General features: G+C 41.8%; 1 protein-coding gene across 1 annotated transcript; it reads left to right on the top strand.

The window, feature by feature from the left end:
- Positions 1–764: 764 nt before the first annotated feature.
- On the top strand, positions 765–23,496 carry LOC132894955 (solute carrier family 35 member F2-like). The gene is made up of 8 exons (XM_060935100.1): positions 765–830; positions 6,774–6,946; positions 8,866–8,993; positions 11,185–11,344; positions 19,002–19,158; positions 19,573–19,625; positions 20,692–20,846; positions 23,248–23,496. Exons 2-8 carry the CDS (start codon positions 6,793–6,795, stop codon positions 23,494–23,496), a joined length of 1,056 nt encoding a protein of 351 aa, XP_060791083.1. The 5' UTR covers positions 765–830; positions 6,774–6,792.
- Positions 23,497–24,261: the final 765 nt, after the last annotated feature.

The raw sequence follows: 24,261 nt of genomic DNA, 5'->3' as shown, positions 1-24,261 counted from the left end.
GCGCTAACCACCGTGCTGTCTGACATTATAGATATCTTCAATTCAAATTTGTACGAGTCACAATGAAATTACGACTAGTCAGACTGACGTTGTTGATATCTGTAATGGTAATTCCGGATAGTCAAACTTAGCTATTAAATGCTTAAACGGCTTGTTATAAAAGCTCCATTATATGAGAACTTGCTTTTAAAGCTCCATTATATGAGCACTGTTATTTTTCTGGAGCAGCACAGTGGTGTAGTGATTAGCACTGTCGCCTCACATCAAGAAGGTCCTGGGTTCAAGCCCAGCGGCTGATGAGGGCCTTTCTGTGTGGAGTTTGCGTCCTCTCCTCGTGTCTGCTCTGGTTTCCCCCACAGTCCAAAGACATGCAGGTTAGGCTAATTTGTGGCTCTAAATTTTACTGCATTTCGTTACCCTGTATGAGTAATGACAATAAAGTTGAATCTAATCTAATCTAAGCTAATCTAATCTAATCTAATCTAAATTGATCATAGGTGCGAATGTGAGTGTGAATGGTTGTTTGTCTTTGCGAGAACCTGGCGACTTGTCCAGGGTGTACCCCGCCTCTCGCCCATAGTCAGCTGGGATAGCCAGCTTGCCTGTGACCCTGTAGAACAGGATAAGCAGCTACAGATGATGGATGGATGGTATTTTTCTGCTCTCTGGCTCCCCCTACAGTTACAGAATTTACTACACTCACTTTTACACCACTGACGTAAATACAAGTCATGCTTTGAGCGACATCATGGACAGCTGTGTGTTTGTTTACAAGCTGAAGCTCCAACCGTAACACTGGCAGAAGCCAAAGAAAAATGTCCACTGACAAGGTAGAGTAATATTACAGGATTTTACACACATGACTGCATAGTTTTATTTATTGTGATAGAGATGAAGACTAATAAAGAATAACAAAGTTTTAGTTTTGATTAACTACCATTGTATTTGTAGGTGGAGTGAGTGAGTGTGTGATCGAGGTGAATATCAGTGAGCCTCATCTCATCTCATTATCTCTAGCTGCTTTATCCTGTTCCACAGGGTCGCAGGCAAGCTGGAGCCTATCCCAGCTGACTACGGGCGAAAGGCGGGGTACACCCTGGACAAGTCGCCAGGTCATCACAGGGCTGACACATAGACACAGACAACCATTCACACCTACGGTCAATTTAGAGTCACCAGTTAACCTAACCTGCATGTCTTTGGACTGTGGGGGAAACCGGAGCACCCGGAGGAAACCCACACGGACACGGGGAGAACATGCAAACTCCACACAGAAAGGCCCTCGCCGGCCCCGGGGCTCGAACCCGGACCTTCTTGCTGTGAGGCGACAGCGCTAACCACTACACCACCGTGCCGCCCATATATATATATATATATATATATATATATATATATATATATATTTAAAAACTTCAAAAGAGGCATGGAGATGTAATAAAGGCATGGTGCGGGCTTGTGTGAAGTTTGCCTCACAGCAAGAAGGTTCTGGGTTCGAGCCCTGGAAACAAACGCACAGCTGTCCATGAAGGAGCTCAAAGCATGACTTGTATCTACACCGAGTCACATAAAATACTTTGTTTTGAACTCGAAAGAATAAATCACAATTCCACCTTACCTTTGAATGGGTTTAGACCAAACTTGGTAGCATCTTTTGTGCTTTTAGGAACAGCGTTTTATTTCATAATTTCTAATTCTTCCTCACTTACGGTCGCTCGAGGTGATTATGAAGAAATAGTTTGAATCTCTCGACCAATCAGCATGCGCGAGTTTCTATAATCACCTGCTTATTTATGCTGTAGGCACGAAATATACATTGGGCAGTGTAATCTATTACAAGTCAGCTGAGAGGTTTGTAAAGTTGCGAGTTTTCAAAGCTTATTTGACATGAAACTGAGAAGGACTGATTAAATGTTTTGGCGTGATATTGATTGATTGATTGATTGATTGATTTACATGCTAGCCTGAGACAGGACTGAAGTTAGATAACGTTTATCATCTGGAAAAAACTACAAATCTCCATGAGACAAGGATAACACCGATAGGGTTACATCCTAATCACAATCTTTCATAAATAACATTGACAACATTTTTTTTTCTTCCACATAATCATATTCGGGCGGCACGGTGGTGTAGTGGTTAGCGCTGTCGCCTCACAGCAAGAAGGTCCGGGTTCGAGCCCCGTGGCCAGCGAGGGCCTTTCTGTGTGGAGTTTACATGTTCTCCCCGTGTCTGTGTGGGTTTCCTCCGGGTGCTCTGGTTTCCCCCACAGTCCAAAGACATGAAGGTTAGGTTAACTGGTGACTCTAAATTGACCGTAGGTGTGAATGTGAGTGTGAATGGTTGTCTGTGTCTATGTGTCGGCCCTGTGATGACCTGGCGACTTATCCAGGGTGTACCCTGCCTTTCGCCCGTAGTCAGCTGGGATAGGCTCCAGCTTGCCTGCAACCCTGTAGAACAGGATATAAAGCGGCTAGAGATAATGAGATGAGATAATTGTATTCTGAAGTGGGGCGGCATGGTGGTGTAGTCGTTAGCACTCTCGCCTCACAGCAATAAGGTTCTGGGTTTGAGCCCAGTGGCCGGCGACAGCCTTTCTGTGTGGGGTTTGCATGTTCTCCTCGTATCTGCGTGGGTTTCCTCCGGGTGCTCCGGTTTCCCCCACAGTCCAAAGACATGCAGGTTAGGTTCATTCGTGGCTCTAAATTGACCATAGGTGTGAATCGTTGTTTGTCTCCATGTATCAGCCCTGCGATGACCTGGCAACTTGCCCTTAGTCAGATGGGATAAGCTCCAGCTTGCTCACGACTCTGCACAGGATAAGTGGTTACAGATAATGGATGGATGGATATTCTGAAGCGGGCTGGTTTCCTGACAACCCTCCTGGATCTGGTGGTTAGTTGATCTGGTGGTTGAGTTTCTGGTACAATGACAGTCTCTTGAGGTGTCTCTACGGCAGGCAGGTGCTGTGGTTGTGATATGTCCTCAGTTGCTGGCATGTCCATGGTTGGTATCACTGGTTCAGGGATGTTAAACTCCAATGGCAAGGGCGCATGTCAGAGGTGCTTGGCATTCCTAATCACTAGAGTTCCATTTTCAGTATTAACTAGTTCAAAAGAATTGTCAGAAGTATTTCTTAACATGACATAGCGAGTATCTTTGTATTTTGCATCTAATTTGCTGTCCTCCAAGTTCACAATATATCCATGGCTTTCCTGTGAGACACAATGGGGATCACTATGACACCTGCCTCTCCCGGATGCTGGTTTTTGAGTTCCGGTTTATCCAAGCAGCTGAGGCTGAGGGAGCTAAGCAGAGCTAGCTACGACAACCATGTTTTAGTCAGAGGATAATGTCTTTTTAAATCATGTCTTTTTCTGGCTCAATGTGTGCCATTGTCGGGTGCACAAACAACTCGCGAAAGCTTAAAGATTTTATGAATGGAATCTGCTGCTCATCTGTACATACGATTCCTGTCTTTCCACTAACTACTGCATTTTGGACCTGAATCAACAATATTAATTTTATGTAATTGTTGTTTAGATATTGTACCTTGGGCGGCACGGTGGTGTAGTGGTTAGCGCTGTTGCCTCACAGCAAGAAGGTCCTGGGTTCGAGCCCCGGGGCCGGCGAGGGCCTTTCTGTGCGGAGTTTGCATGTTGTCCGCGTGGGTTTCCTCCGGGTGCTCCGGTTTCCCCCACAGTCCAAAGACATGCAGGTTAGGTTAACTGGTGACTCTAAATTGACCGTGAGTGTGAATGGTTGTCTGTGTCTATGTGTCGGTCCTGTGATGACCTGGCGACTTGTCCAGGGTGTACCCCGCCTTTTGCCCGTAGTCAGCTGGGATAGGCTCCAGCTTGCCTGCGACCCTGTAGAAGGATAAAGCGGCTAGAGATGATGAATGATATTGTACCTTATTCAAACATTACAGTCATTTAGCTGACATTTTATTCAGAGTGACTAACAATAAGTGCATGTAGCTGAGAGAATCCAAGAGCGACCAGTGCTGAAGTTCTAGTGTAAACAAATAGCCTACAAATACCATCCAATATCTGGAATGGTCAGGGTAGTTAAGAAGTTGAAGAAACTTGGACAAATACATAGACAAGGAATTATTTAAGAATGGTATGTTTATTGTTTCCAAAGTTTGACAGCATGGTATGGTTATAGTTATGGTTATGGTATTTGGCAGATGCTTTTGTCCAAAGCGGCTTACAATATATAAACACTACATTATTAGTAAACCAATACAATAATACAATCGCTCTACTCTGACATAGCCTACCTTCCAGATGATAGCTGCTGCATGACTGCAGGATTTCCCTAACCCTGCAATGCAGGAACAACCAACCACTTCTATCACGCCATTGGCTCTCATCATTACCCAAGCCAGGTGTTTGGGTTTGTTCGTGCTTAACTTGGCTATCCAATTGTAGACTTCAAAAGTCATTGGAAAGTTGTTGTGTTCTACTGACCATTTGGATGACTCTTGAATCCTATCAATCCTCGTTGCCATAAATGTTATGTTGTCCAGTAAAGAAACTGATGTCTTCATTTACTTCTTTTATTGTTAAAGGTCCCATGGCATGGTGGTTTATTGATGCTTTAAACGGGCTCGTGGAGGCTTCCGGATGTTATATCCGCAGCCTTTCTCGAAATGAACCCTCGGCATGTAAATATAGCCTCCTGGGAGAAAGCCCCATTTCAGCGCTTTTCCCAGTGCGTCGTTTTGCTAATGAGAAGCAGGAGGCGGGGAAGGGTAGAGGGTGAGGGCGGGCCATGGGGGGAGGGGGAGGGGCTTGACCAAGCTGCGCACACACATACTCGCTGCTATCAGCGCCTGTAGCCACGCTGCTAAGACAAAACCCCGTTCTCCCTCGGATTCCTTTCGTAAACTCAACGTGACACAGAGAACAGAGAGTGAGAGTGTTCGGAGTGGTAGTTTACGAATGTATAATACCCTAGGCTTGAACACGCACTCCATAACCAAAGAGGATAGAAGCAGCCACTACAGCAACATATCGCTTATCCAACAGAAGACATGCATTGCGGAGCAATAGTCAAACATAAGCTCATAAGTTACAGTCAATTTCCAGACTAAACTCAGTTTAACAGAGCATGCTGCATGCTCTTTAGTTTTGTAGCGCAGATTACCTGGCTAACTGCAGGAAGCGGTTAGCTGCACAGCTAATGTAGCCATTGCTAGGCTAATGCACCGATTTTAAAACACGGCAAAACGACCAGGTATACACTTACTTGTTCAGTGTTTGTGGCTGATGCGGCAGGGATGCTTGGTACGGACCCAGGCTTCAGTGACAGTTGATGTGCAAAACCTGCCCTGTACTGTCCCAAGTTGTGGAAACATTCCTCAGGAAAATGCTTCCGACAAACATACACCGTCTTAGGTAGACTCGACGGCGTATTATTGAAGTAAATAAAATTAAGCCACTGTGTCTTCAGGGGCTCTCCCGTCGGCAGCAAAAACAGACTCTTTTCTGTGTTGTCACATCCATGTACAGCGCAATTTCCATGTTTCGCTCGCTTAGGTGATGCCATGTTGTTGTGTCCTCTATGGTCTCCTCACTACAACTGGGCAGGGCAATCCATACAGTGGGTGGGAATCCAGAGGGGGGGCGTGGGGATCATCTCCCTTGCTGACGTAGTAAAGGGAAGAGCTTATCAACGCGCCGTTTTGACGCGCCATTCTCAAATGTTGGGCATAGTTTGGTGCCGACATATCTAATACTGGGGGGATGCTAATGGACAAAGAACAGCTAGTCAACTAAATTAACCTTCCAAAACTCGGATGCCCCTGACATAAACTGTTGCAAACTTGGTTGGCAAGCTTGCCAACAAAGCTAGACTACAACCAACACAAGCACTTATTACCAGCACCAGTGTCTGAGTGTTGTCTAGCAAGATTTCAAACATCACCTCAGGATGTCGCTAGCAACTAAATCTCCGTCGAAATGCGCTGACTTGGTTTATGATCAAAAGCTAGCGAGTTGACAACTTTGCTCATATGGCCAAACATCAAGTAAGTGAAGCAATACAACACATAGCAAGGCAGCTAATGTAATATCCCTTCCTAGTTCTACAGAAAGAAATCCAGCTCAGTGTTTGTATTGTAGTCTTTTATTGCTCTTTGCTCTCACCAACGAGTAAAATCCAGTTCAAGATTTACTCTTGTCTGATTTCTTTCTTGGTCACTCTCTCTCTTTTTTATTTTCTCTTCCTGGCTTCCCTTTACAGCGTCGTCTTTAGTCTTTTTCACCCCGATTGCCATAATGTCCCTACTGAGAATACTGATTTAGCTTATTTTTCTGCTACCATTATTGGCCGATTTTGGAAGCTAGCCAAAGTGCCGTAAAGCGTTACGCAGTTCTCGTGAGATGTCTCAGGGGCACGCCACCAGAGTTACATAGCGCTATAACTGGTAAACCAGGCGCAGACTCGGAATGGAAGACAAGACATTCTCCCTATTACAAGTCAATGTACCATCAAAATTATTTCAGAGAAGATATTTTAAGGTAAAATTCCTACCTAGTGCTGCTTTAAAGGTACTCTTCTTCCTTTAATGCAAATTTTCAAATTGGACCAGAGAGAATGAGGGTCACAGGCCACCTGAGCATTTGAACAACATACTTATTTTCAAGCAGTGATTTATATAATTTAAGATTTGTGTGCCATATTTCAAGATCAGACATACTATTGTAATACGTTTGTGGGGTTTATTGACCATTCTGTCTCTGTATTCATCCCTATTCATCCCCCAGCCATCTCTTGAAGACCATCATGCTGGGTCAGGTCCTGTCCATGCTGATCTGTGGGACGGCCGTGACTAGTCAGTATCTGGCAGAAGCTCATGTGGAGACACCAATGCTGCAGAGTTTCCTAAACTACGCTCTGCTGTTCCTGACCTACATCACCACTCTGTCACTCAGGGGAGGTATGAGGTTGATTCCAATCTGTATGGATAGCCATTAAATATACTATACTATATGCAGGGGTTTCATTAAGAAAGGGGGTGGAAAGAAGGAAGTAGGGGGTGGAGCAATGCGTGTGATACCTGGGCCTGGTGCAGTGGGGGAGAGTGCAAGAGGGGGTATCCCCCTCCCACTGGGGGGGCATCCCCAGAAGATTTTAAATTATTAGATGGTCTCTAGTGTATTCTAGGCCCCATTTTCACTGCTGATAATTGCCATTTTTATTTCTATTTTATGGGTGTTCCTTATCAGTTTGTGCATGAAACTGAATGTATGGCATAACATAATCCAAAATAATAACATGCTAGTGTAATTAATAGCCTACACATGCAGTTGGAATGTCAGCCAATAAAACATGAATTATTAACTAAACCTGTGTTTGTTGAAATAAATAATTTATTAGTATTAAATAAATAAATAGGCGGCACGGTGGTGTAGTGGTTAGCGCTGTCGCCTCACAGCAAGAAGGTCCGGGTTCGAGCCCCGTGGCCGGCGAGGGCCTTTCTGTGCGGAGTTTGCATGTTCTCCCCGTGTCTGCGTGGGTTTCCTCCGGGTGCTCCGGTTTCCCCCACAGTCCAAAGACATGCAGGTTAGGTTAACTGGTGACTCTAAATTGACCGTAGGTGTGAATGTGAGTGTGAATGGTTGTCTGTGTCTATGTGTCAGCCCTGTGATGACCTGGCGACTTGTCCAGGGTGTACCCCGCCTTTCGCCCATAGTCAGCTGGGATAGGCTCCAGCTTGCCTGCGACCCTGTAGAACAGGATAAAGCGTCTACAGATAATTAGATGAGATGAGATTAAATAAATTACCATTATTACAATAAATAAATTATGCTGTTATAGAAAAATGATCAGTGACATGATGGTGAGATGCAGTCTGATGTAAACCAGAGTCACTCTTACCACCTTGATATTGATTATTTTCCAATAACAGTGCAGTTCAAATTGTACTGATTTTAAATATCTCATCTCATCTCATCATCTCTAGCTGCTTTATCCTGTTCTACAGGGTTGCAGGCAAGCTGGAGCCTATCCCAGCTGACTACGGGTGAAAGGCGGGGTACACCCTGGACAAGTCGCCAGGTCATCACAGGGCTGACACATACTGTAGACACAGACAACCATTCACACTCACATTCACACCTACGGTCAATTTAGAGTCACCAGTTAACCTAACCTGCATGTCTTTGGACTGTGGGGGAAACCAGAGCACCCGGAGGAAACCCACGAGGACACGGGGAGAACATGCAAACTCCATACACAAAGGCCCTCGCCGGCCACAGGGCTCGATCCCGGACCTTCTTGCTGTGAGGCGACAGCGCTAACCACTACACCACCGTGCCGCCCTGATTTTAAATATATAAGGTAAATTAGATTTTTGTTATAGTTATTTGTGAAAATGCATTGCACGTCATAGCAATGCGTATTATGCTCTATGAACTCAGATTGCATGCTATATTACTGCGTCATATTTACACAATGAGTTCTGTTTTTATTTTTTGCATTTTTTCATCAGTTCACTGGAGATGGTGTAGATCTTTCTTAATGAGAAATGTATCATGTTATAGTATGAATTTGTCACATCACGTAAATTAGTATAAATCATTTTTATAAGTAGGATTTGTTGTAAAATTTCTTAATCAATTATACTGAATTTGTTAATAGACAGTGAACAATAGACTCTTCAAATTGAAGCAGACTTTCTTTGCTATTAATGTTATAAGGTGTGAGAAAGTCTTAGTGATTAATATGCTTTATAAGGAGGTTTGTTGTCCTGAGAATATTGTAGTGCACACGTTAAGGTTATCGCTTTATGGTTATGTGCTATTTTTTTAAAAAGCTGCACAGTTTCTTGATTTAAATCTGTTCCCTTCTGCACAGGCGATGAGAGCATTTTTCAGATTTTGAAAAAGAAGTGGTGGAAGTATTTGCTGATGGCAATCACGGATATTGAGGCAAACTACACAGTCGTGAAGGCTTACCAGTTTACTACACTTACAAGCATTCAGGTATTGCTTCATGTTTCTCAGATCATTTCCTAACACTTCAGCTTGTATACAGTCTTCTCTTATCGTGTGAACTGCTTGATGTACAGAAACAGCTTTTTTTTCCCCTTTGGTGATTGTGAGATGTGATTATGTACCTGTTTAAAGTTTGAAACTCTCCTAATGAGATATACTGAAGCTCTTGAGCGCCATCCTTTGATCTGGTTTATCCTATTTGCTTATTCTTTTTCATTTCATGCACATTATGGCGTGTAAACTTTTAATTCCACAATGTGTTCATCCCCATCTTGACCCATTTCTCTGTAAACAACGTTACAGACAGACAGATACTTTATTAATCTCAGACGGAAATTCAAGGTATCCAGTAACATTTCCGCATTGCACAAGATGAATACAAAAACTAAATAGCATTATACAAGGAGGTCGTATAAAAAACCTAAAATACAAAATACCAGAGAAATAAAACATTACCAATAAGAGCAAATAATAGAATATACAGCTCTGTGTGGGAGGTAGTGAGGTAATGCAGTTGGCAGTAACCAGTCACAGTGCAAATAAGAGTGTAATGAGCAGTGCAAATACTTTGTGGACAGATACATACACGTGCAGTGTGTTTAGTGGTATATGGTAGATAAAAAGCATAGTATATTACATGATAGGCATAGTTAAAGTATATATCAGTGTATATATAGTATATGTAATAGTGATAGTATACGATATATAATAAGTTAGTATATAAATATTAAGTGGGCGGCACGGTGGTGTAGTGGTTAGCGCTGTCGCCTCACAGTGAGAAGGTCCGGGTTCGAGCCCTGTGGCCGGCGAGGGCCTTTCTGTGCGGAGTTTGCATGTTGTCCGCGTGGGTTTCCTCTGGGTGCTCCGGTTTCCCCCACAGTCCAAAGACATGCAGGTTAGGTTAACTGGTGACTCTAAATTGACCGTAGGTGTGAATGTGAGTGTGAATGGTTGTCTGTGTCTATGTGTCAGCCCTGTGATGACCTGGCGACTTGTCCAGGGTGTACCCCGCCTTTCGCCCGTAGTCAGCTGGGATAGGCTCCAGCTTGCCTGCAACCCTGTAGAACAGGATAAAGCGGCTAGAGATAATGAGATGAGATGAGATAAATATTAAGTTAGTGTATATATAGCAGTATGTATAATATATAAGTAAGTATATAAAGTTTAAAACCATTAAAAATTTTATATACTTAATAAAATAGTAACTGCTTTTTGGATCAGTAACTGCAAAGTAAATGGACATTTTCGTCAATGTATACTCAGCAAAAATAAAAACTTGACACTCATTATTTTTCAAATAGTGTTTAGAGAAATTTTTCTTGAAAGAGTTCTTGTTGTGATTATGGTTAAATGCATTGTCAAGGGCATTACGTCACACATTCATTCTACTGGTCGGGCCTACGTAGCACGTGCGAGAGCACTGCACGCTAAAATCACGTTTCCACGTGACACAAGTGACGTGACCTATTGATCTCACGGTAGCAGAGTAGAGTGTCATCTCAGAAAACAAGGTTTTATGGTTAATTATTCGTTAATTTGCAATGCCACGACTGTCAAACATTCAGCGTGAACGTGCCATTGGCATGCTGAATACGGGAACATCCGTCACTGACGTTGCGAGGGTTATGGGATGCAGTTGACAGACCATCCATAATCTCCAGACACGTCTCCATCAAACTGGCACCACAGCCGACCGCCCCCGTCCTGGTCGACCACGTGTGACGTCACACGCAGAAGACCGACAGATTGTCTTACGTCATTTGCGTAATCAGTTTGTCACTGCCACATCCACTGGGAATGAATTGTTTGGAGGTCGAGTGACTGCCCAAACCATTCGAAATCGCCTGCGCTCTGCTCTGCATTAAGTTGTGACTCACAGTTTTTGATCATGGACATTGTCATCGCATTTCCGGTGGAACCGATTCCATGACAAACATGATCTGTATGCTATAGCATCTTTAATGACAAGATAATTGAATACAATCGTTATTTCAAACCTATTTTCCAAAATGTTCAAATTATTGACTTTGAAACGAGTGTAAAGTTTTTATTTTTGTTGAGTTTATTAAAAAAATTCTAAATAGTAAAGAAATTTGATCAAAGCTAATTATAAATAGTGTTGTTATTTTTGTATGTTTAAATGGGTGTATGTATTCATCAGGTGTTTCGTGTGTTGTAGTTGCTGGACTGCTTTGTGATCCCGGTGCTGATGGTGCTCTCGTGGTTCTTCCTGAAGACCTGTTACAGGCTGCTACACTTCATCGCCGTGGTTGTGTGTCTGCTTGGGGTCGGCGCGATGGTGGGAGCCAACCTGCTTGCTGGAAGACACCAGGGCTCGGGTGGGTACTCTCCATCAGCTATTATACACTGCCTTTTTTCCTTTCCTGTTGTTTTTGTTGTGGCTCTTGTAACGTGTTCATAATAATCTAATAAGCTTTACATATAGAAGATCAAAACAAATAATTTATGATCTAAACCTTACAGAACCAGTGTAAATCCCTAATGAGTTAACCAGGACTCTATAGGAACTACTGCAAACCATGGATAATCTATTTAACAAAGACTAAAATTAGACCAGGTTTTTAATTTGGACTTAAAAATGGTTATTGGGTTGAGGATTTGAAAAAGAAACATTTGGAACACTATTCCAGGGTTTTGAAAGTGAAGTGCTAATGATGGGTTATACTGCTGCAGGAGATCAGCAAGAAACACCAGAGAGAGTTGAATCGTTCATACCCCTTTTCAAATAACAGGGAACGGGACCTTGAACCGGTTCTGTTCAGGATTCTCTGAACCTTGATGCCAGCTAGCGAACCGGCCCACGTTTTTACCCGTTGTGAACAGAACCATTGAAATCAAGGACGCATCATGAATGGAGGGTGTTGCATTGAGAGCTTTTGTTTTGTTATTGTAGATATTTGTTTTCAGTCCATTTTTTTTCTGAAGATGTATCCTTTTCCATTGCATGCTCCATTGCTGTGCGCCGCTTTCTCTCCAAACTAATGACACACCCACTGATTTGTGCTGGAAAAACCAGCTATATTTTGGTTCCAGCTGGGAATCAAATTCAGATTCTGAACCAATTTCTTTTTGGTCAAAATGCTCCGAACAATTCAAAATTTGGTGTACGAACAAGAACGGAACCCATTCCCTGTTGCAAAGCTCTTGTTGAGTTTGTGCAAGGGCACAAAATCAACCTGAATAGAATAATAATATTCAGTGGTCAAAATACTTTTTTCCAGTGTTCTGCAATATTGCAGAATGTCAAAATTTTGTTCTGCAATTTGGAAATATTTTCTGCAAATACACAAGCCTCCATACTACACCCTTCTCAACCTAATAATGCCTATATTTACATCATATCTAGCTTTACAACTCATAGCATTACTGTAATTCTTTATTCTCTCACTCTATTTTTAATTTCAGTCTTCACAGATCCTTCTCTGCAGCAAAGTTATCATTCCATGATACCTCCACAGGTCTTTCATCCCCCTCGCCCTGACACTACGGGCTACTACAACTTGAAGTATACCAACTAATTCAGAAATGTACTAGTTATCACACCCACACATTATCCTTCCACACAACATACTAATTAAGGTATCACCACAATAAAAAATAGAACACAACTGTTCTTCAAGAAACAAAACATTCATTTTCATGTTACACGTCATGTTACATTTTGTCAAGATTAAGTTTCTAGCTTGAACAATAGATTGTTACCCAAAATGTACTTCATTCACAGTGTTTGCATCTGCAACCTGTAGTTTTAAATTGAAAGCAAGGTTTCAATTCTACACTCTGTTACATCTTACGATGATGCAAAGAACTGATGCCATTAAGGAATAAAACCCAACTGGCAAATGGAAAGACGTTTGGGTTCATTGTGTTTGCCTGGCTTCTAAAGTGCAAGGTCATGAACTGAACTGAGAACTACTGCAGGGGCTTCACTGCTCTAAACGAACAACAGAGAACTGGGTACAAACTAATCATGGCAGAACTGAGAGCTACAGAACTACTGAGCTACAGAACTGAACCTATGAGCTTTGTCTTACAGGGCAACTGTTTTACTTTGTGCTAGTCTGCACCACAGGCAAGACAGCACTAGTAAAAAAAAAATAGAACATGTACACAAAACATGTATTAGTGTAGCTTGGTATGAGAAAACAAAATATTCAAAAGTATCTATGAATAAAGGTAAAATACTGTTGCTGTCTTCAAAAGGGATATAATATCAGTATAATTTTGCATGATTCAACAATACAATATATACAAACCTATACAATTTACCAATATATATGTATGCAAGATAAGAACTAGTCAGCAGCGACTGTCTTCATTTTTGTCACCCTCGCGGACGCGCGATCTGTTGCTGTTGTTGTTGGAGTCACGGTGGCTGTCGGTTTTGCCAAGATACGATAAAATCGTCCTTGTTTTCTTGGCGTTTTTGTCGGACTCTTGCCCCGAAGAAACAATCCTCTTCTTGGGAGCCATGTTTGTTGTGCCGTATTGAATTCTGGGAGATGCATGGCGGAAACTGCCGAACACTGCCGAGGTAGTTGTCGGGTCCTCCCGGCGGGTATTAAAAGTGACGAAATCTTACATCGGAAAATGGCAACTGCCCTTATTTGGTTGTCGTCGCCTTTCGTCGGTATTACGTAAATATTGTTCAACTTTGACCTGGAAAACGCTGTCAGGTTCACGCGGCGCAGGTTTCAGTTTATTTACAGCGCTGCTAGTTTGCTAAATTGAGAACCATTGTATCCCAAGCCTGATTTTTTCATTCTGCAAATTGCAGGTTGTTTAATTTTTCTTCTGCAATCTTGAAAATCATTCTGCAGACTGCAGACGGGTATTTCGAACACTGATATTATAGGATATGAACAATCAAATTGTGTAGTGTATTTCACGTCAATAAATTGCTGCATTGTCTTGTGACAGTGATGTAATAATGAGATGCACATTGCAGTTATGAACACATATTAATTCCTTTCTTTGACACCGCATGCCATGCCCAAGAAACAATACCACGACATTTATTATGGTGCGACTCTGGGTGCCTGGTGGACAGCAGTGAACCAACACTTTCTCTTTACATCATTACTATATAGTTACCATCGAATGTCAAATTTGATTTGCCAGACAGTTGTCTGATTACAACTGTCACGTATTGGAGCTCGGAGTGCAGCCAGGCTGTAAAGCATGCACACACGTCATTTGGACTAATTAGTATGGGTGTGGTGGCATGGTGGTGTAGTGGTTAGCGCTGTCGCCTCACAGCAAGAAGGTCCGGGTTCGAGCCCAATGGCTGACGAGGGCCTTTCTGTGCGGAGTTTGCATGTTGTCCACGTGGGTTTCCTCCGGGTGCTCCGGTTTCCCCCACAGTCCAAAGACATGCAGGTTAGGTTAACTGGTGACTCTAAATTGACCGTAGGTGTGAATGTGAGTGTGAATGGTTGTTTGTCTCTATGTGTCAGCCCTGTGATGACCTGGCGACTTGGCCAGGGTGTACCCCGCCTTTCGCCCGTAGTCAGCTGGGATAGGCTCCAGCTTGCCTGCTGCGACCCTGTAGAACAGGATAAAGCGGCTAGAGATAATGGATGGATGGATGAATAGTATGGGTGTAAATGGGATGATGACTTATTAATGAGCATTTAATGGTTAATCTCTCTAAAAAAAGTTCTCTTGTGTGCACAAACAAATCAAAATACTTTGTCACTTTCTCATCATATGGGGTGCCAAATTCATGAGGTGTGTGAAGCATGTTAAGTTTAAACATTTAAATGAAAACCTCTTTCACAGAAGCCAATAGGAAGTAGTTTTTGTAGAAGTAGTTTTAGGATGTAGTTCTTGTCCGTCAGGCAACTATGAATAAAGCACTAGTAGCCCAGACATGAAATCTGCTTCTTCCTGGGTGTTCATGACTTGTTTACCCTGACTTAGTCAAATCTAGAGGTTAGAAAAGCATACACTAGACTCTCAGCATGATGTCGAGTTAGTATATCGTACTAACCAAAAGTTTGGACACTCCTACTCATTCATATGTTTTTCTGTATTTTGACAATTTTCTTCATTGTTGAACAATACTGAAGACATCAAAACCATTAAACATATTGAACATATGTGAAATTATATGGTAAACAAGCGTTAAAAAAACAAAATGTTTCACCATTTTAGATTCGTCAAAGTAGCCACCATTTACCTTGATGACGCTTTGTACACTATTGGCATTATCTTAACCAGCTTCATGAGGTAGTCACCTGGAATGCTTTTCAGTTAACAGCTATGCCTCGTCAAAAGTTAATTGGTGCAATTTCTTGCCTTCTTAATGCATTTGAGATCAAATAGTAAATAATAAAATACAGTAAATAGCCCTCTTTCACAACTGTAGTAATCCATATTATGTCAAGAACCGCTCAAGTAAGTAAAGAGAAACAACAGTCCATCATTTTAAGACATGAAGTGTCCTTTTAATTAATATAAATAAAGTAAAGCCATTGAATTAGAATAGAAGGTGTGTCCAAACTTTTGACTGGTACTGTATTTCTGTTCTAAGTTGTTTTAGAGATGTTGGTTAAATAGAAGTCTCACAATAAACCCACATTTAGGATTACACCAAGGCTATTACCTAGCTTTTGCTTTCACAGAATGTACAAAAAAGCCAGAGTTTAAGATTGAACCTAAACCTAAGCCAAATGGTTTAGAAATCTATCTGACCTTTTGAGTATTTAATGGAAGCGGATAGCTGCGTGGATAGCTACTGGTTCCAGATTTTATACACATGCAGCTTCTGTACTTCAGCATTTAAAAATTTTAAATGTCCTTGATATGAACAAAATTACAATTTAGTCTTTTTGCATTTAAGTTCCTTTCAAACAGTCTTCCTCAGGCATTTGAAAACATTTTATAAGTCTTAATTCATTGGTGCACAATTACCCTACCCGCCAAAGGAGTCTCTTACATATCCCCCTCTTTAGAACTACTCTATCCCAAGCCAATGTTAAATTCAGACGTGTCAAGGTGTAGAACAGTCTTAATCCTTCTATCAGAGCCGCCACTTCACTTCTCAGTTTTTACAAAACGCCTAAAAAAAAAAAAACCTGCTTTCCTACCCAAGTAACATTTAGACTCTTAGATTATTAAAACAATCAAAGCTATAGATATTGTTGCCTTGACAATCCCTCATCCACTTTTTGTGTCCTACTTTTATATTTTGTATTTTATTTACTTTTAATATTGTAATTAAATTGATGGGCGGCACGGTGGTGTAGTGGTTAGCGCTGTCGCCTCACAGCAAGAAGATCCTGGGTTCGAGTCCCGGGGCCGGCGAGGGCCTTTCTGTGCGGAGTTTGCATGTTCTCCCCGTGTCCGCGTGGGTTTCCTCCGGGTGCTCCGGTTTCCCCCACAGTCCAAAGACATGCAGGTTAGGTTAACTGGTGACTCTAAATTGACCGTAGGTGTGAGTGTGAATGGTTGTCTGTGTCTATGTGTCAGCCCTGTGATGACCTGGTGACTTGTCCAGGGTGTACCCCGCCTTTCGCCCATAGTCAGGGGGGATAGGCTCCAGCTTGCCTGCGACCCTGTAGAAGGATAAAGCGGCTAGAGATAATGAGATGAGATGAGATGAGATGAATTAAATTGATTATGCTGTTCACTTATACAGTGGATATGAAAAGTGTACACACCCCATTAAAGTGATCGGTTTTTCTCATCTCATCTCATTATCTCTAGCCGCTTTATCCTTCTACAGGGTCGCAGGCAAGCTGGAGCCTATCCCAGCTGACTACGGGCGAAAGGCGGGGTACACCCTGGACAAGTCGCCAGGTCATCACAGGGCTGACACATAGACACAGACAACCATTCACACTCACATTCACACCTACGGTCAATTTAGAGTCACCAGTTAACCTAACCTGCATGTCTTTGGACTGTGGGGGAAACCGGAGCACCCGGAGGAAACCCACGCGGACACGGGGAGAACATGCAAACTCCGCACAGAAAGGCCCTCGCCGGCCCCGAACCCAGGACCTTCTTGCTGTGAGGCGACAGCGCTAACCACTACACCACCGTGCCGCCCGATCGGTTTTTCTGATGTAAAAAAAATGAGACCACGATAAATAATTTCAAAACTTTTCCCACCTTTAATGTGACCTATAACCTGTACAATTCAATTGGAAAAACAAAAAAATCTGTTGGGGGGGGACATAAAATTAAAAAATGTACAATAAGCTGGTTGCATAAGTGTGCACACCCTTAAACTAATACTTTGTTGAAGCACCTTTTGATTTAATTACAGCATTCAGTCTTTTTGGGTCGGAGTCCATCAGCCTGCCACATCTAGATTTCACAATATTTACCCACTCTTCCTTGCAAAAGCGCTTCAAATCTGTCAGATTGTGAGGGCATCTCTTGTGCACAGCCCTCTTCAGTTCACCCCACAGACTTTCAATTGGAGTTAGGTCTGGGCTCTGGCTGGGCCGTTCCAAAACTTTAATTTTCTTCTAGGGAAGCCATTCTTTTGTTGATTTTGATGTATGCTTGGGGTCATTATCATGCTGAAAGATGAAATTCCTCTTCATCTTCAGCTTTCTAGCAGACACCTGAAGGTTTTGGCCCAAAATTGACTGGTATTTAGAACTGTTCATAATTCCCTCCACCTTGATTAAAGCCCCTGTTCCAGCTGAAGAAAAACAACACCAAAACATGATGCTGCCACCACCATGCTTCACCATGGGTATGGTGTTCTTTTGGTGATGCGCAGTGTTGTTTTTGCGCCAAACATACCTTTTGGAATTGTGGCCAAAAAGTTCAACCTTGGTTTCATCAGACCATAACACATTTTCCCACATGCTTTTGGGAGAGTTGATGTTTGTTTGTTTGTTTGTTTGTTTGTTTGTTTGTTTGTTTGTTTGTTTAAATGTAGTCAGGCCTGGATGTTTTTCTTTGTAAGAAAAGGCTACCGTCTTGCGACCCTACCCCATAGTCCAGACATATGGAGAATATGGGAGATTGTTGTCACATGTAGTACACAACCAGCACTTGCCAGAAATTCCTGCAGCTCCTTCAGTGTTGCTGTAGGCTCTTGGCAGCCTCCCTGACCAGTTTTCATCTTGTCTTTTCATCAATTTTGGAGGGACGTCCAGTTTTCGGTAATGTCACTGTTGTCCCATATTTTCTCCACTTCTTGATGACTGTCTTCACTGTGCTCCATGGTATATCTAATGCCGTGGAAATGTTTTTGTCCCCTTCTCCTGACTGATACCTTTCAACAATGAGATCCCTTTGATGCTTTGTAAGCTCTCTGTGAACCCTGGCTTTTGCTGGAGGATAAAACTGAGTAAATGTCTGAACTTTATTTGGGGTTAATCAGAGTCATTTTAATTGATGGCGGGTGTGAACCCAAAAGACTGAATGCTGTAATTAAATCAAAAGGTGCTTCAACAAAGTATTAGTTTAAGGGTGGGCACACTTATGCAACCAGCTTATTGTACGTTTTTTATTTTTTGTTTTTCCTCCTAACAGATTTGTTTGTTTTTCAATTGAATTGTACAGGTTATAGGTCACATTAAAGGTGGGAAAGTTTTGAAATTATTTATCGTGGTCTAATTTTTTTTTACATCAGAAAAAACGATCATTTTAACGGGGTGTGTACACTTTTTATATCTACTGTAGATTGTTGCTGATAATCATACTGTTAGTTTTGTTGTATTAATTATACTATTTTAATTATACTATTTTATTTATTTTATTGATAGCTTGTTAAAAACTTGCTTATTATTGTACTAGCTTAGAATTTGATGTTAGATGGGGACAACTTCATACAAGCCAAAGAGGCTTTTCTCCCTCCCCCAGCGCGTACCAGACTATTATCATTGTATTCATACTGCTGTTTTTTTTTTAAATGTGCAAAATAAAACAACCAACCAAAAATCAAGCTGTAACTGTGTTTATTCTAAAATCCCAGGTCTGTATTTCCTGTCTCTTTGTGTCTGTCAGACTCTGACGTGTTACTGGGTGACGGCTTGGTGCTGATCAGCGCTGCTCTGTATGCCGTGTCTAACTTGTGTCAGGAATACACAGTGAAGAACCTGAGCAGGGTGGAGTTCTTGGGCATGATGGGACTTTTCGGGACACTGATCAGTGGTGTACAAATGTAAGTTGCTCCACTGTAACGTTGCCTTGGGCTGGTGGGAGGATTTTTAAAATGAGTGTGATGTTCATCAAGATTACTAACGCCTACATTTCCTTTTATTATTACTACTATTATTTATATCTTTCCTGACTTCTTGAACCTGAGCATATTTTAGTTTTATTTCAGCTATTTTGTTAATGTTGAGTTTGCTGAACTCTTGAGCACAGATACAGGTAGATTTACTGCTTAATCCTTAACATGTTTCTAAGCAAATGTCTCCTCACATAATAATCATAGTTGTTGTTTGTTTTCTAACAATTATGACCATTTCTAAACATCTAACACTGTGTAATACTGGTAACAGTTTTAACTCTTACATTTGAGGAGTCAGAAATTCAATATTGATTTAATCCTCTGTGTCCTTTTGTCCTTTAGGGCTGGACTTGAGATTGAAGCGGTCAGTAAGATCAGCTGGGACTGGATAATATGTGAGCATTTTCACATTGGTGCTCTTAGTTTTCCTAATATTTATGTAAGAAATAAAACACCTTGGGATATGCTGTTACAGGAAAATAATCAGCGACAGGTGGTGTGATGAAGCGGAGTTAACGATACCACCCTGAAGTTGATAGTTTGATTATGAGTATATGTCCTGAAGTGATTTATTCCTTTTATACCACAGCAGTTTGACTGTCAACACAAACCACAACATTTTAATTCCTTAAGGAATGACACATTGCACTTTTTCTCCATTTATAGTTACATTAACTATTGTGGAACATCCGCGAAACAAGTTTTTTATAATGGCAGTTGTTCCCTCACCAGCCTCCCTTCAAGTTTAAAAAAACAAAAATGCAGCTTGTCATTGATACCAAGAAAGGTCAAACTGCAAACGTCTCCTTAAAGAATTCTTTAAGTAACCATACAGTTTTAATCTGCTTATTATTAAATCTGGGTTATACAAAGAGCCATACACGTCCCTGTGAATGAGCTGTTACTGTAGAAACAATAAGATACTAGAAAGAGCGCATTGATGTACAGTATGCCTGTGATTTGCAGCTGTTTGAGCTGCTGTCACAGAAAATTAATCAACACCTCCTGACCAATCAGAATTCAGTAGCGCTCTGGTATAAATAGTGTTTATATTAGAGAACACTGATAATCAGCTGGGTGGCACGGTGGTGTAGTGGTTAGCGCTGTCGCCTCACGGCAAGAAGGTCCGGGTTCGAGCCCCGTGGCCAGTGAGGGCCTTTCTGTGTGGAGTTTGTATGTTCTCCCCGTGTCCGCGTGGGTTTCCTCCGGGTGCTCCGGTTTCCCCCACAGTCCAAAGACATGCAGGTTAGGTTAACTGGTGACTCTAAATTGACTGTGAGTGTGAATGGTTGTCTGTGTCAGCCCTATAATGACCTGGCGACTTGTCCAGGGTGTACCCCGCCTTTCACCCGTAGTCAGCTGGGATAGGCTCCAGCTTGCCTGCGACCCTGTAGAAGGATAAAGCGGCTAGAGATAATGAGATGAGAATGATAATCAGCTGAATGTTTTTTTTTTCCGCAGGTCTGCTCTTCCTTGCCTACATGCTGTGCATGTACGGCCTGTACAGTTTCATGCCTGTGGTGGTGAAGATGACCAGTGCTACAGCAGTGAACCTCTCGCTGCTCACGGCTGACCTCTTCAGTCTCTTTTGCGGCATTGTACTCTTTCAGTACAAGGTGGGTTTTGGTCTTCTGATATACTGGGGATTAGTGGGAGGACCCAAGTGGAAGACCTTTATTTTTTTATGTTGTACAACAGAAACAGACTCCCAATTCAGTACATACAAAATATAAAATCTATATACTTAACAAAAACAAGTGTATGTAAAGTGTCCAGTGTTGCCATAAAATATAATATATGCACTATGGCAGGTTTTCTGTATATTAATGAAATATAAAATACAAAAACTGATTCATAAGGCAGTTCAGATGTACCAGTAATCGCATGTATAGTGCAAATCTGCAGTATTTCTGAGAAAGATATTGAGGCAGTGCCTAAAAGCGGAGCTCCTGATGAGTGCATGAGCAATATATTTGCAAGGGCACAAAATCAACCTGAATAGAATAATAATATTATAGCATATGAACCATCGAATTGTGTAGTGTATTTCATGTTAATAAATTTCTGCATTGTCTTGTGACAGTGATGCAATAATGAGATACACGTCACAGTTAAGAATACATATTTATTCCTTTCTTTGACACCGCATGCCATGCACCAGAAACAACACCACGACATTTATTATGGCGTGACTCTGCTGGGTGCCTGGTGGACAGCAGTGAACCAGTGCTTTCTCTTTACATCAGTACTACATAGTTACGATTGAATGTCAAACTTGATGTATCAAACAGTTGTCTGGTTACAACTGTCACGCGTTGGAGCTCGAGCGCAGCCAGACTGTAAAGCGCACACACATCATTAGAGTGCAATCACAGTGCATACATATAAGGACTCTTAGTAACACATTGTCTTTACGAATGCCTTGTATTTTATAACGCTTTTCTGGTTTTGACCGTGTTTATATTTTTGGATTGTGAGTATTGTATTACCTCTTTGTGCCTCACTTGACCACTGCCTGTTTTTCAACTCTGCCTTTGTCTATGTTTTGGATCTGTTTACTCGTGTGCTTTCAATAGAAGTCTTCCTGCACTTGCATTCCTCTACCACCGTTACATGACCGAAACTGTCAATTATCCAACAAGTTAGTGGAGTAATAAAACCATTTTAACTAGTTTAATATGAAAGTGTGGGCGGCACGGTGGTGTAGTGGTTAGCGCTGTCGCCTCACAGCAAGAAGGTCCTGGGTTCGAGCCCCGTGGCCGGCGAGGGCCTTTCTGTGCGGAGTTTGCATGTTGTCCACGTGGGTTTCCTCCGGGTGCTCCGGTTTCCCCCACAGTCCAAAGACATGCAGGTTAGGTTAACTGGTGACTCTAAATTGACCGTAGGTGTGAGTGTGAATGGTTGTCTGTGTCTGTGTGTCAGCCCTATGATGACCTGGCGACTTGTCCAAGGTGTACCCTGCCTTTCGCCCGTAATCAGCTGGGATAGGCTCCAGCTTGCCTGCGACCCTGTAGGACAAGATAAAACTGCTAGAGATAATGAGATGAGATGAGATATGAAAGTGTTGTGAACATTTTCTGTGAAATGTGTTAGTAAATAATCCCATGTTATTTTCTAAAAAGCAAATTAAAAATAAGTGCTGATAAAAACCCATCTATTGTATGTAAATAAAGATATATATATATATATATATATATATATATATATAATATAAAATATTTAATTGTCCGGTGGTCATGTGTTTGAGATACGTTCGTCGTTCATATAGTCAAAGCCATCAAAATCAAGTCAATGCATTTCTGTTAAGTATGGGGCTCTGCTCTGTTAATAATTACCAGTATAGCAGCTGTAGACTTGCAAAAGTTACAGTGGAAATAGGAGCAAGTTCATGATCATTTTACTGACAGTCGCAATTACTGATTTATACTGTTGATACTGTAAACAATTCAGAGCAGCATTTGTGCTTTTCCAAGATTACTTGGACAAAACGCTTGGAAGACAGCGAAGGAACAACTATGTTTTAAGGCTCCTTATTTTGTCTATATTTCAAGGCCGAATCTTAGTGAAGGCAAATTCCTAGTTCCTGTGATATTTTTAAAGAACACAGCTGGCTAATTCAGTCATAATACTAATACTAATTCAGTATTTATTAAGCCCAGTTGGGGTTTTGTCAAAGTTGAGAAACTATCAAGACAAACGCATGCTTTTTCTGAGACATGTGAAACCGGCCAACCACATATTTTCAAACTGCTGCTCATGCTGCATCACAGGGCAGTGTAACACATTCAGAGGAAATCACTGTCTGCCCTCTTCAACATCCATGAACTCTGATACCCATGATTGGCTAATATTACTGTGATTGATGGGGGAGATAGCCATCCCTCCCTCCTAGAAAGCATACCTAATTATGTTCTCTTGGCTTTCTTTACTTTTCTCCACTTTATAAATCTGTTATGTAGTGTACTAAGCTTATCCAAACACTCAATGACTTTTTTTTTCTCCCTTTCCCCCCTACAGTTCTCGGTCCTCTACATTGTGTCATTTGTGGTGATCACCGTCGGCTTCATCCTGTTTAACATCGTTCCCACCTACACACTAGATCTACACAAAGCCACCCAGAGTACTTATGAGAGTATGGCTACGGCAGAGGTGGTACAGGGAAATAGAAAGACTGCGCTGGACTGGCAGAAAGCTGGAGAGCAGGACAAGTGTGGACACACAGAACCCTGTACTACTCTCTGTACACTGCCGATGTACCAACTGTAAGAGAAAGCATTTGGTTTTTTTTGTTTTTTTTAATATGCTGAGTATTGAATAAATAACTTTGCTCCTATATTGTCTCTTGATATTGTTTCTACTGTGATACTTTTACTCTTGAAAACCTTAAAAAATCATTTTAATGCTGAATATCAGAAAACTTTGACCATATGGGTTATAACATGGTTAAAACTAATAGGGTTGAGGTTTTTGGCATAGAATTATCAGATACATGATGTCATTAACTAGTATTCAGACCAATTGTATGAGAACATTTAAAGACTTGCTTGTTCAAATAAATTATCAGAATGGGGAAAAATGTGATCTGTGACTTTTACTGTGGTATACATTTTGGTACTAGATGGGTTGGTTTAGGTGGGAGTACAGGTAGAGGATTACCTGCTGGGCATTGCTGCCTGTTGTACCTCCAACAGTGCTTTAAGGACAGCTGCAGGGTCATCAGCCGGGAACCACCCTTCATTGATGTTTTGCTCCATTAATCATGGAACATCTTGTGGTAGTGGAGGAGCAATGATGGGGATGTCTCTCTACCGCCCCCCTGCAGCTGACCCTAGCTGACCTTGTTTTCCCCATGCCTGATCCTTTCTTCTCAGCCAAAGCCAGAAGCTACCTTGTTCCAACTCCTCTGAAACGTCCCGGAGTGTCTTCTTGAGTTCGGGGCCAGATACTCCTATGCTCCTCAAGATGCACTGGGTAGATGTTCCTATGAACCCCTGGCAGCCAACTTCTACAGGGTCAATGATCACTGACCAT

The sequence above is a fragment of the Neoarius graeffei genome, chromosome 12 (genome assembly GCF_027579695.1).
Source record: "Neoarius graeffei isolate fNeoGra1 chromosome 12, fNeoGra1.pri, whole genome shotgun sequence".
Classification (NCBI taxonomy): Eukaryota; Metazoa; Chordata; class Actinopteri; order Siluriformes; family Ariidae; genus Neoarius; species Neoarius graeffei.
Note: the sequence above shows the minus strand (reverse complement) of the source record. Positions and strands in the feature narration are given on the sequence as shown.